Source organism: Loxodonta africana, chromosome 16 (genome assembly GCF_030014295.1).
Source record: "Loxodonta africana isolate mLoxAfr1 chromosome 16, mLoxAfr1.hap2, whole genome shotgun sequence".
NCBI classification, from domain to species: Eukaryota; Metazoa; Chordata; class Mammalia; order Proboscidea; family Elephantidae; genus Loxodonta; species Loxodonta africana.
The window spans coordinates 70,435,335-70,455,843 of NC_087357.1; the positions used below are offsets into that span (position 1 = coordinate 70,435,335).

Consider the following 20,509-nt stretch of genomic DNA (forward strand, 5'->3'; position numbering starts at 1 on the left):
TCCTGTATATACAGAACCCCAAAGATTTCACAAGAAAACTACTGGAATTAATAGAAAGATTCAGCAGAGTAGCAGGATATAAGATCAACATGCAAAAATCAGTTGGATTCCAATACACCAACAATGAGAACATTGAATAGGAAATCAGGAAAACAATTCTGCGATGGTTAAGATTGTGTGTCAACTTGGCTGGGCCATGATTCTCAGTGTTTATATGTGATCACTCCTATGATAGGATCTGCTGAGATTAGCCAATCAGTTGAGAGGGCGTTTCCTTGGGGGTGTGGCCTGCATCCAAATATAAGCAGAAGTTCTGGCTTTTTGCTCGCTCTGGATCCTACGGCTGCCTGCTGTTCATCTGACCTCCAGTTCTTGGGACTTGAGCTATCAACTTATCCGCTGATCTTGGAATTTGCCAATCCTCACAGCCTGTGAGCAGAGCCCTGCTCTCCAACCTGCCGATCTTGAGTTCACTAGCCCTTGCAGCTACGTGAACTAGAAGACCTTCCGTCTTGCCTGCCAATCTTAGGATTCATTGATATTCACAGCCTGTGAGCAAGAGCCCTGCTTTCTGACCTGCCGATCTTGGGTTCACCAGGCCCTGTGGCCACGTGAATCGGGAGAAGCCTCTATCCTAATCCACAGACTTGGGACATTCCAGTCTCTACAATCGCGGGAGCCATTTCTTTAAGTCTCTCTCTCTCTATATTTATATGCTTTACTGGTTTTGCTGCAAAATCCAGCCTGAGACAAATACCATTTATAACAGCCCCTAAAAAGATAAAATTACTTAGGAATAAATCTAACCAGGGACATAAGTGATCTATATAAAAACTATAAAACACTATTGTAAGAAACCAGAAAAAAATTACTTAGGAATAAATCTAACCAGGGACCTAAGTGATCTATATAAAAATTATAAAACACTATTGTAAGAAACCAGAAGTGACCTATAAAAATGGAAAAACATACCATGCTCGTGGATAGAAAGACCCACCATTGTGAACGTTCCGATTCTATCCAAAATGATCTATGGATATAATGCAATCCCAATTCCAATACCAACAGCATTAACAACATGGAAATGCTAATCACTAAATTTATATGGAAAAGAAAGGAGCCCTGGGTAAGTAACACATTACTGAAGAAGAAGAGCAAAGTAGGAGGCCTCACACTACCTGATCTCCGAACCTACTATACAGCCATGGTAGTCAAAACATCCTGGTACTGGTACAATGACAGACACGTAGATCAGTGGAACAGAATGAAAACCAAGACACAAATCCATCCACGTATGGTCAGCTGATCTTTGACAAACGGCCAAAGTCCATTAAATGGGGAAAAGGTAGTCTTTAACAAATAGTGCTAGCAAAACTGGATGTCCATCTGTAAAAAAAAAAAAATGAACCAGGACCTATACCTCACACCATGCACAAAAACTAACTTAAAATGGATTGAAGATCTAAATATAAAACCTAAAATGATAAAAATCATGAAAGAAAAAACAGAGACAACACCAGGGGCCCTAATACATGGCATAAATACAATACAAACCATAATTAACACTGCACAAACACCAGAAGATAAACTAGGTAACCGGGAATTTCTAAAATTAAACACTTAAGCTCATCAAAAGACTTCATCAGAAGAATAAAAAGAGAACCTACAGACTGGGAAAAACTTTTCAACTACGATATATCCGACAATGGCCCAACCTCTAAAATCTATAAAATACTTCAACACCTCAACAACAATAAAAAAACAAATAATTCAATTAAAAAATGGGCAAAACAAATATCATATGAGACCTCTATTATAAAAACCCAAGAAAACGCTAAAAAAAAAAAAAAAAACTTACACACCAAAAAAACATTCTTTGCTGGTTATGAGGGAGGAGGGGGGTGGAGAGGGGAAATCACTAACCAGATAGTAGGCAAGTGTTAGCTTTGGTGAAGGGAAAAATAACACACAATATAGGGGAAATCAGTACAACTTAAACAAGGCGAGGTCACAGAAGCGTCTTAGATACATCCAAACACCCTGAGGGATCAAGTTAGTGGAGTTAAGGGCTGGGCACCATGGTATCGGGGGACATCAAGGTCAACTGGCATAGCATAGTTCATAAAGAAAATGTTCTACATCCTACTTTGGTGTATGGGGTCTTAAAAGCTTGTGAGCAGCCATCTAAGAAATGTCTACTGATCCATCATGTTTGGAGCAAAGGAGAATGAAGAAAACCAAAGACACACAGAAAATATTAGCCCTAAGGGCTAATGGACCACATGAATCACAGCCTTCACCAGCCAGGGCCCAGAACTAGATGGTGCCCAGCTACTACCACCAACCGCTCTGACAGGGATCACAATACAGTGTCCCAGACAGAGGGAGAGAAAAATGTAGAACAAAATTCAAATTCACAAAAAAAAGACCAGACTTACTGGTCTGACAGGGGCTGGATGAACCCCCGAGATTATGGCCCCCAGACACCCTGCTAACTCAGAACTGAACCCACTCAGGAAGTCCACCTTTCAGCCAAAGATTGGACAGGCCTATAAAACAAACAATAACACACGCGAGGAACACGCTTCTTAGTTCTATCAAGTATACGAGACCAAATGGGTAAAACTTGCACAAAAGCAAAGATGAAAAGGCATGAAGGGACTCCGTGAACAAACGGACCCAGAGAACTTACAGTGGAAATGGAAAGGGGGAGAGTGCTGACACATTGAGGGGGTTACAATCAATGTCACAAAACAATTTGTGTACAAATTTTTGAATGAGAAACTAATCTTCGGTGTAAACTTTGACCTAAAGTACAATAAATTTTTTTAAAAATAAAGCAATGTGCAGAAGAGCATATATACTTTGCTATCTTTTGTGTAAGAAAGGACGGAATATAAGAAGACATACATATATCCGCTTATCTTTACGAAAAGAAATACAGGACAAATAAACCATAAAACAGTGAAGCTGGTTACAAACAAGGAATGAAGAGAAATGAGGCAGAAAGGATACAGAAAGAAATAGCACTTTTCTGAGTAAGCCTTTTTGTATAGTTTTGACCTTTGGAAACATGGTGATGCTCAACATACTCAAAAATAAAAGTAAACTAAGAAGGATGGGAAGGGAGGTGTCACGGATTGAACTGTGTCCCCCCAAAATATTTGTAAACTTGGTTAGGCCCTCATTCCCGGTATTGTGTGGTAATATTTCATTTTGTGATTTTCCTATGTGTTATAAATCATAATCTCTGCCTGTGGTTAAAGAGGACTGGGGGGGGGGGTGGGGTGGGATGTAACACCCTTGCTCAGGTCACATCCCTGATCCAATGTAAAGGGAGTTTCCCTGGGGTGTGGCCTGTACCACCTTTCATCTTACAGGAGATAAAAGGAAAGCGAAGCAAGCAGAGAGCAGGGAATCTTCCAGGGGAAGACTGATGACAAGCTTCCTCCAGGGCTTAGAGAGAAGGCCTTTCCTTGGAGCTGACACCCTGAACTTGGACTTTTAGCCTACTTTACTGTGAGAGCATAAATTTCTCTTTGTTAAAGCCATCCACTTGGGGTATTTCTGTTACAGCAGCAGTAGATGACCAACACACAAAGCAAACTCTTGATTTCTAAAATATGTATAGGTATACACATGTGTGTACTTGTATATGTATATATGTATGTGTGTATGTATAAAAAAATTTTTTTTTTTTTATACACATGCATATTTTTCCACGTTGTCTGTTGAACGGGCCTAGAAGCAAAGACATCCCAACCATACCTAGCACCCACGTTTTGATTTTTAAAACCATTTCCCTAAAAGAAACCAAGGTTTGTCGGAGAAATGGCTGATTCCAGGTCCGGGGCATGGATGTACAACATAAGCCTGGAACATCTTGTTATGCCAGAAAATATAGAGGGACTAAAAAAAAATGTAGGCATGTCACCAATACAGGAACCAGTTTAAAGGGGCTCCCACTAGCTAAATCAGGGACAATTTGAACACCAAAATAGTTAAAAGAACGATAATTTATAAACCATTGAAAAAATAGGAATGTGTGATCCAGTATCAATAATAGGGAGGAAGGTGGGTGGGCAGATACACAGACGATAGATGGAGAAGGGAGGGCTGTTTCTTAACAGTAGAGTAATGAATATGAATGTCAATTGGTAAGTACAGAGAAAGCACTGGACTTATAAAATCATAATTTTCCAACTATCATAGTAAAGATTGGTCCAGGCCAAAATCATCAGGGGATGCTAAATCGAAGGGGAAATTTTGTTGAGGGACAAAATATTTGCATAGTCTTAAAATGCCTCCCCACAGATTGCTTATAGGTTGTAAGGAATAAAAAAGAGTAACTATAGAGGGGAGAAATCAAACAATACCTTGACTGGATGATCAAAATTACCACCACCAATGAGGGAGAAACGGACATCATGGAGCTCGAGACACGATATCCTGAGAAGGACACATCATCACTTAGGCAGTGCTCTAGCTAGGAATACATAACCTGAACCTATTCATGAGGGAACATCAGACAAACCCAAAATGAGAACCATTCTATTAAAAAAAAGAGTCAAGAAAGACAAAGAAAGGCTGTGGAAATGTTCCAGACTGAAGGAGACTAAAGAGGCATGACAAGTATAGTACCTGACCTCGACCGGATCCTGAACTAGAGGAAAGGAAAAAAACGCCACAAAGGACATTACTGGGTTAACTGACAAAATTCTAATGTGGACTGTAAATTAGATAAAAGTATCAATGTTAAATTTACCGAAGTTAAGAACTTTACAGTTATTATGTTAAAAAAAAAACCAAAAAAACCCATCCTTGGAAAATATGTATTGAAGTATTTAGAGATAAAGGATCATGATATATGCAAATCACTCTAAAGTAATTCAGAAAGAAAAAGTATCTAGTTATGGGGGAGGAAATGATAAAACATTAACACTGGGTCAACCTGAGCAAAGGGCACACGGATGTACTACTTTGTCCTACTTACAACTTTTCTGTGTTTAAAACTATTTCCTATATTGGTTTCCTATTGCTGTTGTGTTAGGGGGAATGGTCTGCCCCTATACCTCCCAACCAGGTTGCCTAAGTAAAAGCCTTGGGCCCAGAGCATTCTCTGACAAGGAGGCTGGGAATTGGGTCACCTTCTCCTTCTCAATTCCTCCTCCTTATCAGCAAAGGCGCCCCCTGTTCTGGGCACATGGTAATTTTCTGTCTCTTGAACATGCACAGGTACCACACAGCACCTGGCCAACCCATCTATACATCTCCCGGGTGGGAAGGAAATGAGCTCCACACTATAGCACGAGAGGAGGAACATGCCAGATTGTAAGAGCTGGCCTCTTACTGAAGGGGAAACGCGCTTTGCCAGGCCAAAGATGAGCACCCTCATGTGGCCCTCTAGTTCACTACAGTTTGAATTCTTACGCATGAAGCCACCATTATCCACCACCACTATAAAACCTCTGCCTTTCCACCAAAGGACACAGAGATCTTCACTGGTCCTGCTGCTGCCCAGGGCTTGCCTCATATGTAAGTCTCCCTAGTAAACTTCTTTGTTGTCACCGTGGAGTTGCCCACCTCTTTCTTCAGTCTCTTGGCACCCTCCAATTTTTGGAAGCAAATTTCAAGTTACTGGTCCATGCCTGGACATGCTGTTATAAAGTACCACAAAGTTAGCAGTTTAAAAAACATAAACTTATCTTATTTTCTGGAGGTCAGAAGTCTAATACAGGTAAGCAGGGTAGTGTTCTTTCTGGAGGCTCTAAGAGGAGACTATCTGGAGTGCTGTTAACGTTGTATCTCCTGGCCAGTGTGGTGGTTGCAAACACGTTCGCTTTATAAAATTCACTAGACTATACATTTGTCCTACCCACTTTCCTGATCTATGTTATATTTAACAATTAAAAAAAAAAAACTCTAAGCACAAATATAAGAGAAAACAATTTGTTTTCAAGGTTTAATAGATGTTAGATCTTTTTAAAGGTAAAATTATACCATTTTCTCTTTTAAAAAAAAAAATGACTAGAGAGAGGAAAACCAGAAGAGGGGAAGAAATGCCCCATCATTGGCAGGCCAAATCAATACGTCACTTTAGGACTAAACTTAATTCTAAATACCTGACAGTGCATCCAGTGCCTTCCCAGGTCAATTTGAGAAGACTGGTCATGCAGTAAAAGGAAAATGACTAGCAAACTAAGGGAAGAAATGCACCTAATGGTTTAAGTTGTTGCTGCTGTTAGGTACCATCGAGTCAGTTCTGACTCGTAGTGACCCTATGTACCACAGAACGAAACACTGCCCAGTCCTTCACCATGCTCACAATCACTGTTATGCTTGAGCCCATTGTTGTAGCCACTGTGTCAATCCACCTCGTTGAGGGCCTTCCTTTTTCACTGACCCTGTACTTTACCAAGTATGATGTCCTTCTCCAGGGACTGATCCCTCCTGACAACATGTCCAAAGTATGAAAGACACAGTCTCACCATCCTTGCTTCTAAGGAGCATTCTGGTTGTACTTCTTCCAAGGCAGATTTGTTCGTTCTTAGTTTAAGAGTCCCAGTTAATTATCTCAGTCACTTTCATATTTCATTGCTCTTTCCTCCTTTCTCTTTCTCCTTATTCTTCAGGCTTTTCTCGAACAACCTCGCCAGAAAAACGAAGCTCACAAACTCTGCTTTCCTTCCTCTTAGGAAACATACTACTTAAGTCAATTTAAGTTCACTTGCCTAGAAAGCCGTGAATACAGGGAAACAACACACACAGAATGCATAAGAGCAGAAAGAGGAAGAGATGGGATACCTAAACGCCACACAATCTGACGTCTTTTGGGGAACTTTGAGTCACAGGAGTTCAAATAGCCTTTAACTCTATTGAGGTTTATATAATGTGTAAGTAACTCTACTGGGCAGTCTTTTAAAGAATAGAGAAACATCTTTAATTTTGTCCTGCCTAGCGATGCCATCTATCAAGAAAAACTTATCTTTTACTGAATTATCTCAATTTAATGTGGAACCAATCTTCAAGGCAATGGCATAAATCTCCACTGTTTTCTTAGCTCAGAATATATCATATTCCCACCCACAAGCTTGTTCACTGAAATGAATAAAAACATCAAATTCTTTACTTCAGGGGCTTAATTACACTGGGCCCTGCTCCAAGTTTGCAATTACTCAGAGTTGGAACTATTTCACTCCATTAGGTTGGCCACCCAGGCTGGCGCCTGAAAATTCTAATGGTGTTGACCTTCCTCCCAGCAGGGAAAAGCAAAGGGTTAAGTTACAGGAATTCCCCAGGGCAGTTTTGTTCGGATGGAAAAAAAAAAACGCGTCTTATAGCTAAGTCACAGTATCTCTGAACCTCAGTTTATTTACCTGTTAAATAAGGTCTCATCCAAGGAAAAAAATGCATGCAAAAGCTATCTCCATGGAAAGCTTATGTGCAAGCTTAAACTGGTGGCCCGTGGTTAATAGTTTGGCCGTGAACCAAAACGTCAGCAGTTCAAATCCACCAGCCACTCCTTGGAAACCCTATGGGGCAGTTCTACTCTGCTCTGTAAGGTCACTATGAGTCGGAATTGACTCAACGGCAATGGGTTTTTTTGTTTGTTTGTTTAAACCAAAGTTCAGAGTTCAAAGTCATGTCCAGACCCAGCAGTCCCAGGTCCAAGACTTGAATCCTCTGGTTCAAGCTGCAGCTCCATGATTTACCACTATCAACCCTTATATTATCACACCGATTTCACCTTTAATCCAGCACTCGGGCTCCACTGGGGCAGAACCACTGGCAATGCTTTCAGCACGAACAACTAACAAGGAACAGGGAAATCTAAAAACGTCAAGCTTGAGGGAAAAGGCCAGTAGAGAGAAGTACTGATTAGTCACCCTGGGGCATTCACTCTGGTTCCCTAAAGCTCCCATTAGAACTCAGCCATCCTCTCCCTGCAGATGGGGCTGGACGTAACCAGGTGCATCTGCCAGTGCGGTCAGCAAGCAGAAAGGACTTAGACCCTTAAGGTCATGCTCCATTACATGACAGTTTCAAAAAGAACCCTAAGGATCTGACGCAAACGTGCAGCAGTCAGAATGCAAACACCTTACAGCACTCTGCCTGGATGGTACACGCTGAGAACCGGGGACCAAAAGATAATCCTCACATCATAGTCACATACATCACTGCTTGGCCACTCCAAGCGTTACAAAGGTTTATGACGCAGCTATAGAAGTCCTCTAACCTGGAACATACAGTCTATGGCTCTAACTCCAGCTGTAATTAGACTAGTCACTTCACTTCTCTAGGCCTCAGTTCCCTCCTCTGTAAAATGAGGGAGGTGGTCTGGTTCACCTCTCAGTCAAAGGTCCTAAATTTTTTCACACCCCCACGAAACCTATAATTAAGTACCTGCTAACAAATTTTTTAACAAAACAGGTATTCGTGAGGGACCCACCAATTCACTTCCTGATATCTTCTGTAAAGAAAAGAGGAAATAAGCATGGAAGCCTTCTACATTCACTGTATTTTTTTCTTTTTTATAAAATCACTCCTGAGCAGGTGGAAAAAAACCCCATTCACATGTGAAAGTTATTCAAACAAGGCAGGGGGGTGAAAAGAGCCATCGGCTTCCAACCAGACAGGCCTGACTTCACACTCTAATTCTGCCAGCTTTCAGAGATCCTCGATTGCTCTGAAACTCAATTTCATCATCTGTGAAACAGGCAACATTTCCTTCTCAGGTTTGGTCTGTGGATTAAATGAAATATATGTAAAGCTTCTGGCACATAGCAAACCCAAACCCATTGCTATCGTGTCAACTCCAACTCATATCGACCCTACAGGACAGAGCAGAACAGCCCCATAGGGATTCTAAGGGTGTACCTAATCTTCACAGAGGCAGGCTGACACATCTTTCTCGCGTGGAGCGGCTGGTGAGTTCCAACCGCCGACCTTTAGGTTAGCAGCCGAGTACTTAACCACTACGCCACCAGGGCTCCCCAGGCACACAGTATTATGGAATAAACACAGGCTTCCCCTGTTCCTGCTTTTTACATGACCACGCTACACTCTAAACAAACATCATCTTTGCTCTCCCTTTTAATGCAGCATTGGGAGCTAAATTAGGCTCTGCTGAGTCACTCCCATTATTCTTTAAGAATGCTCAGAAAAATGATTTTAATATGACAGTCTATACTTTATTAATAAAATATCTCGTTAAGTTGCATAAGCTTCAGAAAAAAGGGTTTTCATTCTTCTGGCTTATAAATTCTATCTATTCAGACATAATTATAGGAATGTGGAGTGGTTCTTAAAGCAAAGGACAAATATTCAAGCATCAGCCTTTATACCTACCAGAGAAAAGACTTTTCTTGTACACTGTCCTCAAATATTATCCTTACCAATTAAAAAGGAGTAAAGAGCACCTCCCCTTCACTAAAAAATGCATCCCTCTTACCTTTGATGAACGCAATGAATAGTTCCAAGCCTACTTTTCTGAAAGCTTAACTACTCTTCCACAGGTTACTTGAAGGCACTAGAAGCAATTCATCTACCAACTTACCTTTATTCCCAAAGACAGGGTGCTGACTGCAACGTTTGTGTTAACACTACACCACCTGTTCAACCAAGCCCTCAGAGTCTTCTTGATGCCATTTGTCTTAGTTTCCTGGGGCTGCCATAACAAAATACCACAAAGAGGGTGGCTTTAAAAAACATTTATTTTCTCACAGTTCTGAAGGCTAGAGTCTAAATCAGGTCTCCACCATGTCAATTCCTCCAGTGGGCCTCCCTCCTAGTTTCTAGTGACAGCCACCAACCCTTGCCATTCCTTCACTGCTAGAGATGCATCTGCCTCCCACGGCACATGGCGTCTCCCCCGTGTGTGTGTCTCTGTGTCTGTACTTCCCTTGATAAGACACCACTCAGAAGGGATTATGTTTAGGACCCACCCTGCTTCCCATGGCCTCATTAACATAACAAACGAAACCCCTATTTCCAAACAGGATCACATGCACAGGTACAGGGGAGGGGGTTAGGACCTCCATCTGTATTTTGGAGGGGGGAACACGATTCAATCCATAACATCACTCTCTCCCTCACCTCCCACACTGAAATCCATGGCATTATCACAACAAATCCTATCTGGAATAACAATAAGAACAGCTAACACAGCACACTAGCTACGTGCTGTGCTTTACACGTAACTCATTTACTCTTCATATTAACATGATAAGGTAGGTACTGTTAGCGTCCTCTCTGTACCAATGACCTCCTAAGTATCTCAGGAACATATATCCTCCTGAACATGCCACCTTTCAATAAACTATTGATAGCCTCCTAACTGGTACATACCTCTTATCCCCCATCTTTAACTCTCAACCCATCCTCTACACCACCTCCAGAATTATTTGTCTACGATGCTAAGTTGATCTCATTAAAAAACAAACAAAAACAAAAACCAAACCCACTGCCACCGAGTCGATTCCAACACATTATGACCCTACAGGACAGAACAGAACTGCCCATAGGGTTTCCAAGGTGGATTCGAGCTGCCAACCTTTTGTTAAGCATCTGAGTGTTTAACTACTGTGCCACCAGGGCTCCTTCATCACATTAGTTCCTCGATTAAAATCTTTACTACTTCCTCACCATCTGTCGGATATATTGAAAATCTTTAACCCACACAAGACTTTTTAAGACCTGGATGCCATTTACTTTCTGCTGTTAACCCCCGTCTCTTCCCTTCACTATCTACTTTTAGGCTCAAATCTTAACAAACTCCTCACTCTCCCCTGACCACAGGCGACTAGAACACCTCTATGCCCTGCAAGTGCCATTTCCTCTCTCCAGAATCCTCAATCCCCTCCTGCTAGCCCGGCTCAAACTCCTGCTCTTTCTTCCAGGCTCAGCTCAAGTGTCACCTCCCCTCTTAAGCCTTCTCCACCTGCTACAGACTCTCTCCTTGGGGACCCACCACACTCCCCCATATTCTAACAGCACTTACCTCATGGGACGATAGCTATTTCTGTTAAGACTACTTCCCCCACCACGGTATGGGACCCTTAAGGGCACAATCATTGTCAGTATGTAATATATAGCTTGGCATATGATAAACATTTAATAAATAGTGAATGAATGGATAAAAAACAAACTTGTTCAGAACTACTCCCACCCACTGCCGTCTAGTCGATTCAGACTCATAGCGACCCTATAGGACAGAGCAGAACTGCCCCATAGAGTTTCCAAGGAGCACCTGGCGGATTCAAACTGCCGACCTTTTAGTTCGCAGCCATAGCACTTAACCACTATGCTACCGGGGTTTCCTTCAGAACTACTGTCTCCATCTAAATGGAGCAACATATGAATCTTACAAACATCTCCTTTTCTTACTTTCCTACCCAACTTCAGCGGGTCAGGTGTTTACAACTTTTCTTACAACCAAAGATAACTAGCTCATCTTCATTCTAAATTAGTCCATAAGATAACTATAAATCCTACAACTCCCCTTGTACAGAAAGAATCCTAAATTACACACTAAAGCTTTTATATATAAGTTTTCTTCAGTAAGTAATCCTAACTGGGGAGAGCCCAAATCATTAGCCATTTCTGCCCACTGTCAGGCCCTCACACTTCGATCAGAGCAGAATTAATGTAGTTTCTGGAGCTATAACCTATTCGGGAGGAGCCCTGGTGGCTCAGTGGTTAAGAACTTGGCTGCTAACTGTAGGTCGGTAGTTCAAATCCACCAGCCACTCCTTGGAAACTCTACGGGGTAATTCTACTCTGTCTATAGGGTCGCTATGAGTTGGAATCAACTCGACAGTAATGGGTTAACCTATTGAGGTTCTATCTAGGCAGCTGGAAAAATCCCCTGTTGCTTCAGACAGATCTATAAGCCTTCAGAATGCTCCGGCAAACAATTTTGAATTACTGTTTTTCATTACTGACGTGATTTCTCCTGGACCCTGCTGTGAGATAAAGTGGAATCCTAGCAGCATTACCAGCTGCGGGATGACTGAGAGATACACAGGGTTGTAATATACTTCGTGAACTCACAGACAGTGAGACATCTTTGAATCATAACGTCAGAGAGGAAAGCGTGAAAAAATAAGGTGCCGTTTATCTGCAGATCACATAGATGAAAAATACCTTACCCATGACTATGGGCAGCTAAAGCCTACATTAAATACTCGGCTCAGGGAGCTGAAGCACAGGGATGATGGTGATAATGTCTACAGTCAAACGGCATTTCTTATATAACTGATAAGCACAAAGGAAAGTGATTTCAAGAGAGGCTATTGTGAAACGTAAATTCAAGTCTCCTTGGCAAGTCAAGGGTGAGGTCAAGGACAAGCATGCTACCAAACAGAGAAAAGAGACCGACTATTTTAAAGAAATAAAAGAGAAGTTCAAGGAAGGCTGAGGGAAAGGAAGGGTGAGACCTGAGAGCAGAAAAGGGATCTACTGTACCAAAAATGTGAACTTCAAGACAATGTTTCAAAATGAAAATTTATAGCTGTGGTAGGCAGAATTCTAAACATGACTCCCAATGACCCTTGCCTTGTATAACCCCCTTTGAATGTGGATGGAAACTATAGCTCCTGTGATTGCATTATGTTATATGGCACAGTTGACCTTAAATTAGGAGATTATCCAGGTAAATCTAAATCTATATACATGAGCTCTTTAAAAAGCAGAGTTTTCTCTGGCTGGTGGCAGAAGTCAGGGATTCAAAGCACAAGAGAATTTGATGGAAGCCAGAGGGGCCACATCGACGACAGTGGGTTTTTGGGTTTTAGAGGGACCACAAGTCTCTAGGAAATGGAGACTTCAGACCTACAGCTGCAAGAACCTGAAGTCTGCCAACAACCTGCATGAACTTAGAAGTAGGTTCTTCCCCAGACACCAAGTAAGAGACCAGTCTGGCCAACACCTTGATTTTGGCTGGTGAGACCCTAAGGAAGAGAACCCAGTGGAGCCTGCCCAGTCTTCTCACCTATAGAACTGTGAGCTAATCATGGGTATTGTTTTAAGTCACTAAGGTTTCTGTAATTTGTTATACGGCAATAGAAAACTAATACATTAGGGTAGGGTACAAAAGAAAATGAATAAACTTGTATTTCAATAGTACCTTTCATCCCAAAGATCCCAAAAGTACCTGACAAATTTGCCATGAGTTGTAAAAGAGGATAAATTCACCCATTCAGAAAAAAACAAAAAAAGATAGGAAGGAAACAAAATATTAGTGGTGGTGGTGTTGTTAGGTGCCGTCAAGTTGGTTCCGATTCACTGTGACCTGATAGGACAGAGTAGAACTGCGTCATTGGGTTTCCAAGGAGCAGCTGGTGGATTTGAACGGCCGACCTTTTGGTTTGCAGCTGAGCTCTTAGCCACTATGCCACTAGGGCTCTAAAATATTAGTAATAATATCCGTTAAAGTTTTTTAGAAGATGAAGAGTGTCACTTTCTTCAGTCCTGGCTCAGGACTGAAGGTGTATGCCCCTAATAAGCAAAAGTCCTATTAATGTCTGGCCCATATATCTCTTTTTAACAATTAGGAAATAGGATGTGATTTGGAGTTGAAAAACCCAAGCACAACTGGGAAAGCTTCACTGCTCTGTTTTTAGTCCTCAAATACTATGCAGTATTCTCCAGGTCTGGTCTAGGCTTGTCCCACATGACAATACCTGCGGCAAGAGTGGTGCAGCTGGGTAGCAGACAAACGTCAAAATATCTTCAAATTAAACAATATTTTTTCCTTTCAAATAATTTTCCCTCAGTGACTCCCAGGACTAATTTCATCTAGTTGTTCTACTGGACTGTATAAATTAGAGCAGGTAGTAGTCTTACACAACTTTGTTATCTTCTACTCTACTTAGCACTGTGGCACTCCCTAGCTGTGGCATCTTGGGCAAGCTGACTTATCTAAGCTTCTATTTGTTTATTTGTAAAACAGGATATAAATACCTACCTCACAGGGATGGACTAAGGATTCAACAAAATAAACAAAGGAGGCACTCAGAACATTGCCAAGCACATAGCAATCATTATTTGCTAGTTTATATATTTATATCACTCAATACCTTTGAGTGAATGAAAACAGTGGTCAACTCTATTCGCTTTACATTACAAAATTTTAGTAGAAAAAAATGTATGAATTGCAGCATTATTCATAACAGCCAAAAAGCTGAAACAACCCAAATGTCCATCAACTCATGAATGGATAAACAAGATGCGGTTTAGCCATACAGTGGAATATTATTCAGCCATAAAAAGAATGACGAACTGATACATGCTACAACATGAATGAACCTTAAAAATACTATGCTGAGGAGGCGGGGCCAAGATGGCAGACTAGGTGGATGCTACCGCGGATCCCTCTTGGGACAAAGACTCGGAAAAACAAGTGAATCGATCACATACATAACAATCAACGAACCCTGAACAACAAACACAGATTTAGAGACGGAGAACGAACAAATACGGGGAGGCAGCGATTGTTTTCAGAGCCTGGAGCCAGCGTACCAGTCAGCGGATTTTCTGGAAAAACTAGTTTCCCAGTGATGGCTCGGAGACAGCAGTCCATACCAAACCACATAAAGAAGCAGACCATGACAGCTTCTACAACCCCCCAAACAAAAGAATCAAAATCTTTCCCAAATGAAGATACAATCCTGGAATTATCAGATACAGAATATAAAAAACTAATTTACAGAATGCTTCAAGACATCACAAACAAAATAAGGCAAACTGCAGAAAAAGCCAAGGAACACACTGATAAAACTGTTGAAGAACTCAAAAAGATTATTCAAGAACATAGTGGAAAAATTAATAAGTTGCAAGAATCCATAGAGACACAGCATGTAGAAATCCAAAAGATTAACAATAAAATTACAGAATTAGACAACGCAATAGGAACTCAGAGGAGCAGACTCGAGCAATTAGAATGCAGACTGGGACATCTGGAGGACCAGGGAATCAACACCAACATAGCTGAAAAAAAATTAGATAAAAGAATTAAAAAAAATGAAGAAACCCTAAGAATCACGTGGGACTCTATTAAGAAGGATAACTTGCGGGTGATTGGAGTCCCAGAACAGGGAGGAGGGACAGAAAACACAGAGAAAATAGTTGAAGAACTCCTGACACAAAACTTCCCTGACATCATGAAAGACGAAAGGATATCTATCCAAGATGCTCATCGAACCCCATTTAAGATTGATCCAAAAAGAAAAACACCAAGACATATTATCATCAAACTCGCCAAAACCAAAGATAAACACAAAATTTTAAAAGCAGCCAGGGAGAAAAGAAAGGTTTCCTTCAAGGGAGAATCTATAACAATAAGTTCAGACTACTCAGCAGAAACCATGCAGGCAAGAAGGGAATGGGACGACATATACAGAGCACTGAAGGAGAAAAACTGCCAGCCAAGGATCATATATCCAGCAAAACTCTCTCTGAAATATGAAGGCGAAATTAAGATATTTACAGATAAACACAAGTTTAGAGAATTTGCAAAAACCAAACCAAGGCTACAAGAAATACTAAAGGATATTGTTTGGTCAGAAAACCAATAATATCAGATACCAGCACAATACAAGGTCACAAAACAGAATGTCCTGATATCAACTCAAATAGGGAAATCACAAAAACAAACAAATTAAGATTAATTAAAAAAATAATAATAATAACAATACATACAACAGGGAATCATGGAAGTCAATAGGTAAAAGATCACAATAATCAAAAAGAGGGACTAAATACAGGAGGCATTGAACTGCCAGATGGAGAGTGATACAAGGCGATATAGAACGATACAAGTTAGGTTTTTACTTAGAAAAATAGGGGTAAATAATAAGCTAACCACAAAAAGGTATAACAACTCCATAACTCAAGATAAAAGCCAAGAAAAACGTAACGACTCAACTAACATAAAGTCAAACACTATGAAAATGAGGATCTCACAATTTACTAAGAAAAACGTCTCAGCACAAAAAAGTATGTGGAAAAATGAAATTGCCAACAACACACATGAAAAGGCATCAAGATGACAACACTAAAAACTTATTTATCTATAATTACGCTGAATGTAAATGGACTAAACGCACCAATAAAGAGACAGAGAGTCACAGACTGGATAAAGAAACACGATCCATCTATATGCTGCCTACAAGAGACACACCTTAGACTTAGAGACACATACAAACTAAAACGCAAAGGATGGAAAAAAATATATCAAGCAAACAATAAGCAAAAAAGAAGAGGAGCAGCAATATTAATTTCTGACAAAATAGACTTTAGACTTAAATCCACCACAAAGGATAAAGAAGGACACTATATAATGATAAAAGGGACAATTGATCAGGAAGACATAACCATATTAAATATTTATGCACCCAGTGACAGGGCTGCAAGATACATAAATCAAATTTTAACAGAACTGAAAAGTGAGATAGACACCTCCACAATTATAGTAGGAGACTTCAACACACCACTTTGGGAGAAGGACAGGACATCCAGTAAGAAGCTCAACAGAGACACGGAAGACCTACTTACAACAATCAACCAACTTGACCTCATTGACTTATACAGAACTCTCCACCCAACTGCTGCAAAGTATACTTTTTTTTCTAGCGCACATGGAACATTCTCTAGAATAGATCACATATTAGGTCATAAAACAAACCTCTGCAGAGTCCAAAACATCGAAATATTACAAAGCATCTTCTCAGACCACAAGGCAATAAAACTAGAAATCAATAACAGAAAAACTAGGGAAAAGAAATCAAATACTTGGAAAATGAACAATACCCTCCTGAAAAAAGACTGGGTTATAGAAGACATCAAGGAGGGAATAAGGAAATTCATAGAATGCAACGAGAATGAAAATACTTCCTATCAAAACCTCTGGGACACAGCAAAAGCAGTGCTCAGAGGCCAATTTATATCGATAAACGCACACATACAAAAAGAAGAAAGAGCCAGAAGCAGAGAACTGTCCCGACAACTTGAACAAATAGAAAGTAAGCAACAAAAGAATCCATCAGGCACCAGAAGAAAACAAATAATAAAAATTAGAGCTGAACTAAATGAATTAGAGAACAAAAAAACAATTGAAAGAATTAACAAAGCCAAAAGCTCGTTCTTTGAAAAAATTAACAAAATTGATAAACCATTGGCTAGACTGACTAAAGAAATACAGGAAAGGAAACAAATAACCCGAATAAGAAACGAGAAGGACCACATCACAACAGAACCAAATGAAATTAAAAGAATCATTTCAGATTACTACAAAAAATTGTACTCTAACAAATTTGAAAACCTAGAAGAAATGGATGAATTCTTGGAAAAACACTACCTACCTAATTAACACATTCAGAAGTAGAACAACTAAATAGACCCATAACAAAAAAAGAGATTGAAACGGTAATCAAAAAACTTCCAACAAAAAAAAAGCCCTGGCCCGGACGGCTTCACTGCAGAGTTCTACCAAACTTTCAAAGAGTTAACATCACTACTACTGAAGGTATTTCAAAGCATAGAAAATGACGGAATACTACCCAACTCATTCTATGAAGCCACCATCTCCCTGATACCAAAACCAGGTAAAGACATTACAAAAAAAGAAAATTATAGACCTATATCCCTCATGAACATAGATGCAAAAATCCTCAACAAAATTCTAGCCAATAGAATCCAACAACACATCAAAAAAATAATTGACCATGATCAAGTGGGATTTATACCAGGTATGCAAGGCTGGTTTAATATCAGAAAAACCATTAATGTAATCCATTACATAAATAAAACAAAAGATAAAAACCACATGATCTTATCAATTGATGCAGAAAAGGCATTTGACAAAGTCCAACACCCGTTTATGATAAAAACTCTTACCAAAATAGGAATTGAAGGAAAATTCCTCAACATAATAAAGGGCATCTATGCAAAGCCAACAGCCAGTATCACTCTAAATGGAGAGAACCTGAAAGCATTTCCATTGAGAACGGGAACCAGACAAGGATGCCCTTTATCACCGCTCTTAGTCAACATCGTACTTGAAGTCCTAGCCAGGGCAATTAGGCTAGACAAAGAAATAAAGGGTATCCGGACTGGCAAGGAGGAAGTAAAGTTATCACTATTTGCAGATGACATGATCTTATACACAGAAAACCCTAAGGAATCCTCCAGAAAACTACTGAAACTAATAGAAGAGTTTGGCAGAGTCTCAGGTTATAAAATAAACATACAAAAATCACTTGGATTCCTCTACATCAACAAAAAGAACACCAAAGAGGAAATAACCAAATCAATACCATTCACAGTAGCCCCCAAGAAGATAAAATACTTAGGAATAAATCTTACCAAGGAGGTAAAAGACCTATACAAAGAAAACTACAAAGCTCTACTACAAGAAATTCAAAAGGACATACTTAAGTGGAAAAACATACCTTGCTCATGGATAGGAAGACTTAACATAGTAAAAATGTCTATTCTACCAAAAGCCATCTATACATATAACGCACTTCCGTTCCAAATTCCAATGTCATATTTTAAGGGGATAGAGAAACAAATCACCAATTTCATATGGAAGGGAAAGAAGCCTCGGATAAGCAAAGCACTACTGAAAAAGAAGAAGAAAGTGGGAGGCCTCACTCTACCTGATTTCAGAAGCTATTATACAGCCACAGTAGTCAAAACAGCCTGGTACTGGTACAACAACAGGCACATAGACCAATGGAACAGAATTGAGAACCCAGATATAAATCCATCCATGTATGAGCAGCTGATATTTGACAAAGGACCAGCGTCAGTGAATTGGGGAAAAGACAGTCTTTTTAACAAATGGTGCTAGCATAACTGGATATCCATTTGCAAAAGAATGAAACAGGACCCATACCTCACACCATGCACAAAAACGAACTCCAAGTGGATCAAAGACCTAAGCATAAACACTAAAACGATAAAGATCATGGAAGAAAAAATAGGGACAACCCCAGGAGCCCTAATACAAGGCATAAACAGAATACAAAACATTACCAAAAATGATGAAGAGAAACCAGATAACTGGGAGCTCCTAAAAATCAAACACCTATGCTCATCTAAAGACTTCACCAAAAGAGTAAAAAGACCACCTACAGACTGGGAAAGAATTTTCAGCTATGACATCTCAGGCCAGCACCTGATCTCTAAAATCTACATGATTCTGTCAAAACTCAACCACAAAAAGACAAACAACCCAATCAAGAAGTGGGCAAAGGATATGAACACACATTTCACTAAAGAAGATATTCAGGCAGCTAACAGATACATGAGAAAATGCTCTCGATCATTAGCCATTAGAGAAATGCAAATTAAAACTACGATGAGATTCCATCTCACACCAACAAGGCTGGCATTAATCCAAAAAACACAAAATAATAAATGTTGGAGAGGCTGCGGAGAGATTGGAACTCTCATACACTGCTGGTGGGAATGTAAAATGGTACAACCACTTTGGAAATCTATCTGGTGTTATCTTAAACAGTTAGAAATAGAACTACCATACAACCCAGAAATCCCACTCCTCGGAATATACCCTAGAGAAACAAGAGCCTTCACACAAACAGATATATGCACACCCATGTTTATTGCAGCTCTGTTTACAACAGCAAAAAGCTGGAAGCAACCAAGGTGTCCATCAACGGATGAATGGGTAAATAAATTGTGGTATATTCACACAATGGAATACTACGCATCGATAAAGAACTGTGACGAATCTCTGAAACATTTCATAACATGGAGGAACCTGGAAGGCATTATGCTGAGCGAAATCAGTCAGAGGCAAAAGGACAAATATTGTATAAGACCACTATCATAAGATCTTGAGAAATAGTAAAAAACTGAGAAGAACACATACTTTTGTGGTTACGAGGGGGGGAGGGAGGGAGGGAGGGAGAGGGTTTTTTATTGATTAATCAGTAGATAAGAACTGCTTCGGGTGAAGGGAAAGACAACACTCAATACATGGAAGGTCAGCCCAGTTGGACTGGACCAAAAGCAAAGAAGTTTCCGGGATAAAATGAATGCTTCAAAGGTCAGCGGAGCAGGGGCGGGGGTCTGGGGAACATGGTTTGAGGCGACTTCTATGTCAATTGGTAAAATAATTCTATTATGAAAACATTCTGCATCCCACTTTGAAATGTGGCGTCTGGGGTCTTAAATGCTAACAAGCGGCCATCTAAGATGCATCAATTGGTCTCAACCCACCTGGAGCAAAGGAAAATGAAGAACACCAAGGTCACACGACAACTAGGAGCCCAAGAGACAGAAAGGGCCACATGAACCAGAGACCTACATCATCCTGAGACCAGAAGAACTAGTTGGTGCCCGGCCACAATCGATGACTGCCCTGACAGGGAGCACAACAGAGAACTCTTGAGGGAACAGGAGATCAGTGAGATGCAGACCCCAAATTCTCATAAAAAGACCATACTTAATGGTCTGACTGACACTAGAGGAATCCCGGCGG

The 20,509-nt window shown here is 40.3% G+C and overlaps 1 protein-coding gene across 15 annotated transcripts in view; it reads right to left on the reverse strand.

Moving 5' to 3' along the window:
- The window catches only part of ASCC1 (activating signal cointegrator 1 complex subunit 1), a 151,115-nt gene that overhangs the window by 103,564 nt on the left and 27,042 nt on the right, over positions 1-20,509 (reverse strand). For 12 of the 15 annotated variants that reach the window (XR_010318123.1, XM_023547051.2, XM_023547052.2 and 9 more), the window contains one exon: positions 9,557-9,667. The exons of the other annotated variants lie outside the window; for them this stretch is intronic. Coding sequence is in view for 11 of the 12 variants with exons in the window: in XM_023547051.2 (XP_023402819.1) it covers positions 9,557-9,667 (111 nt within the window). In the remaining variant the exon portion in view is untranslated. The remainder of the gene's footprint in view (positions 1-9,556; positions 9,668-20,509) is intronic. 15 annotated transcript variants of the gene reach the window in all.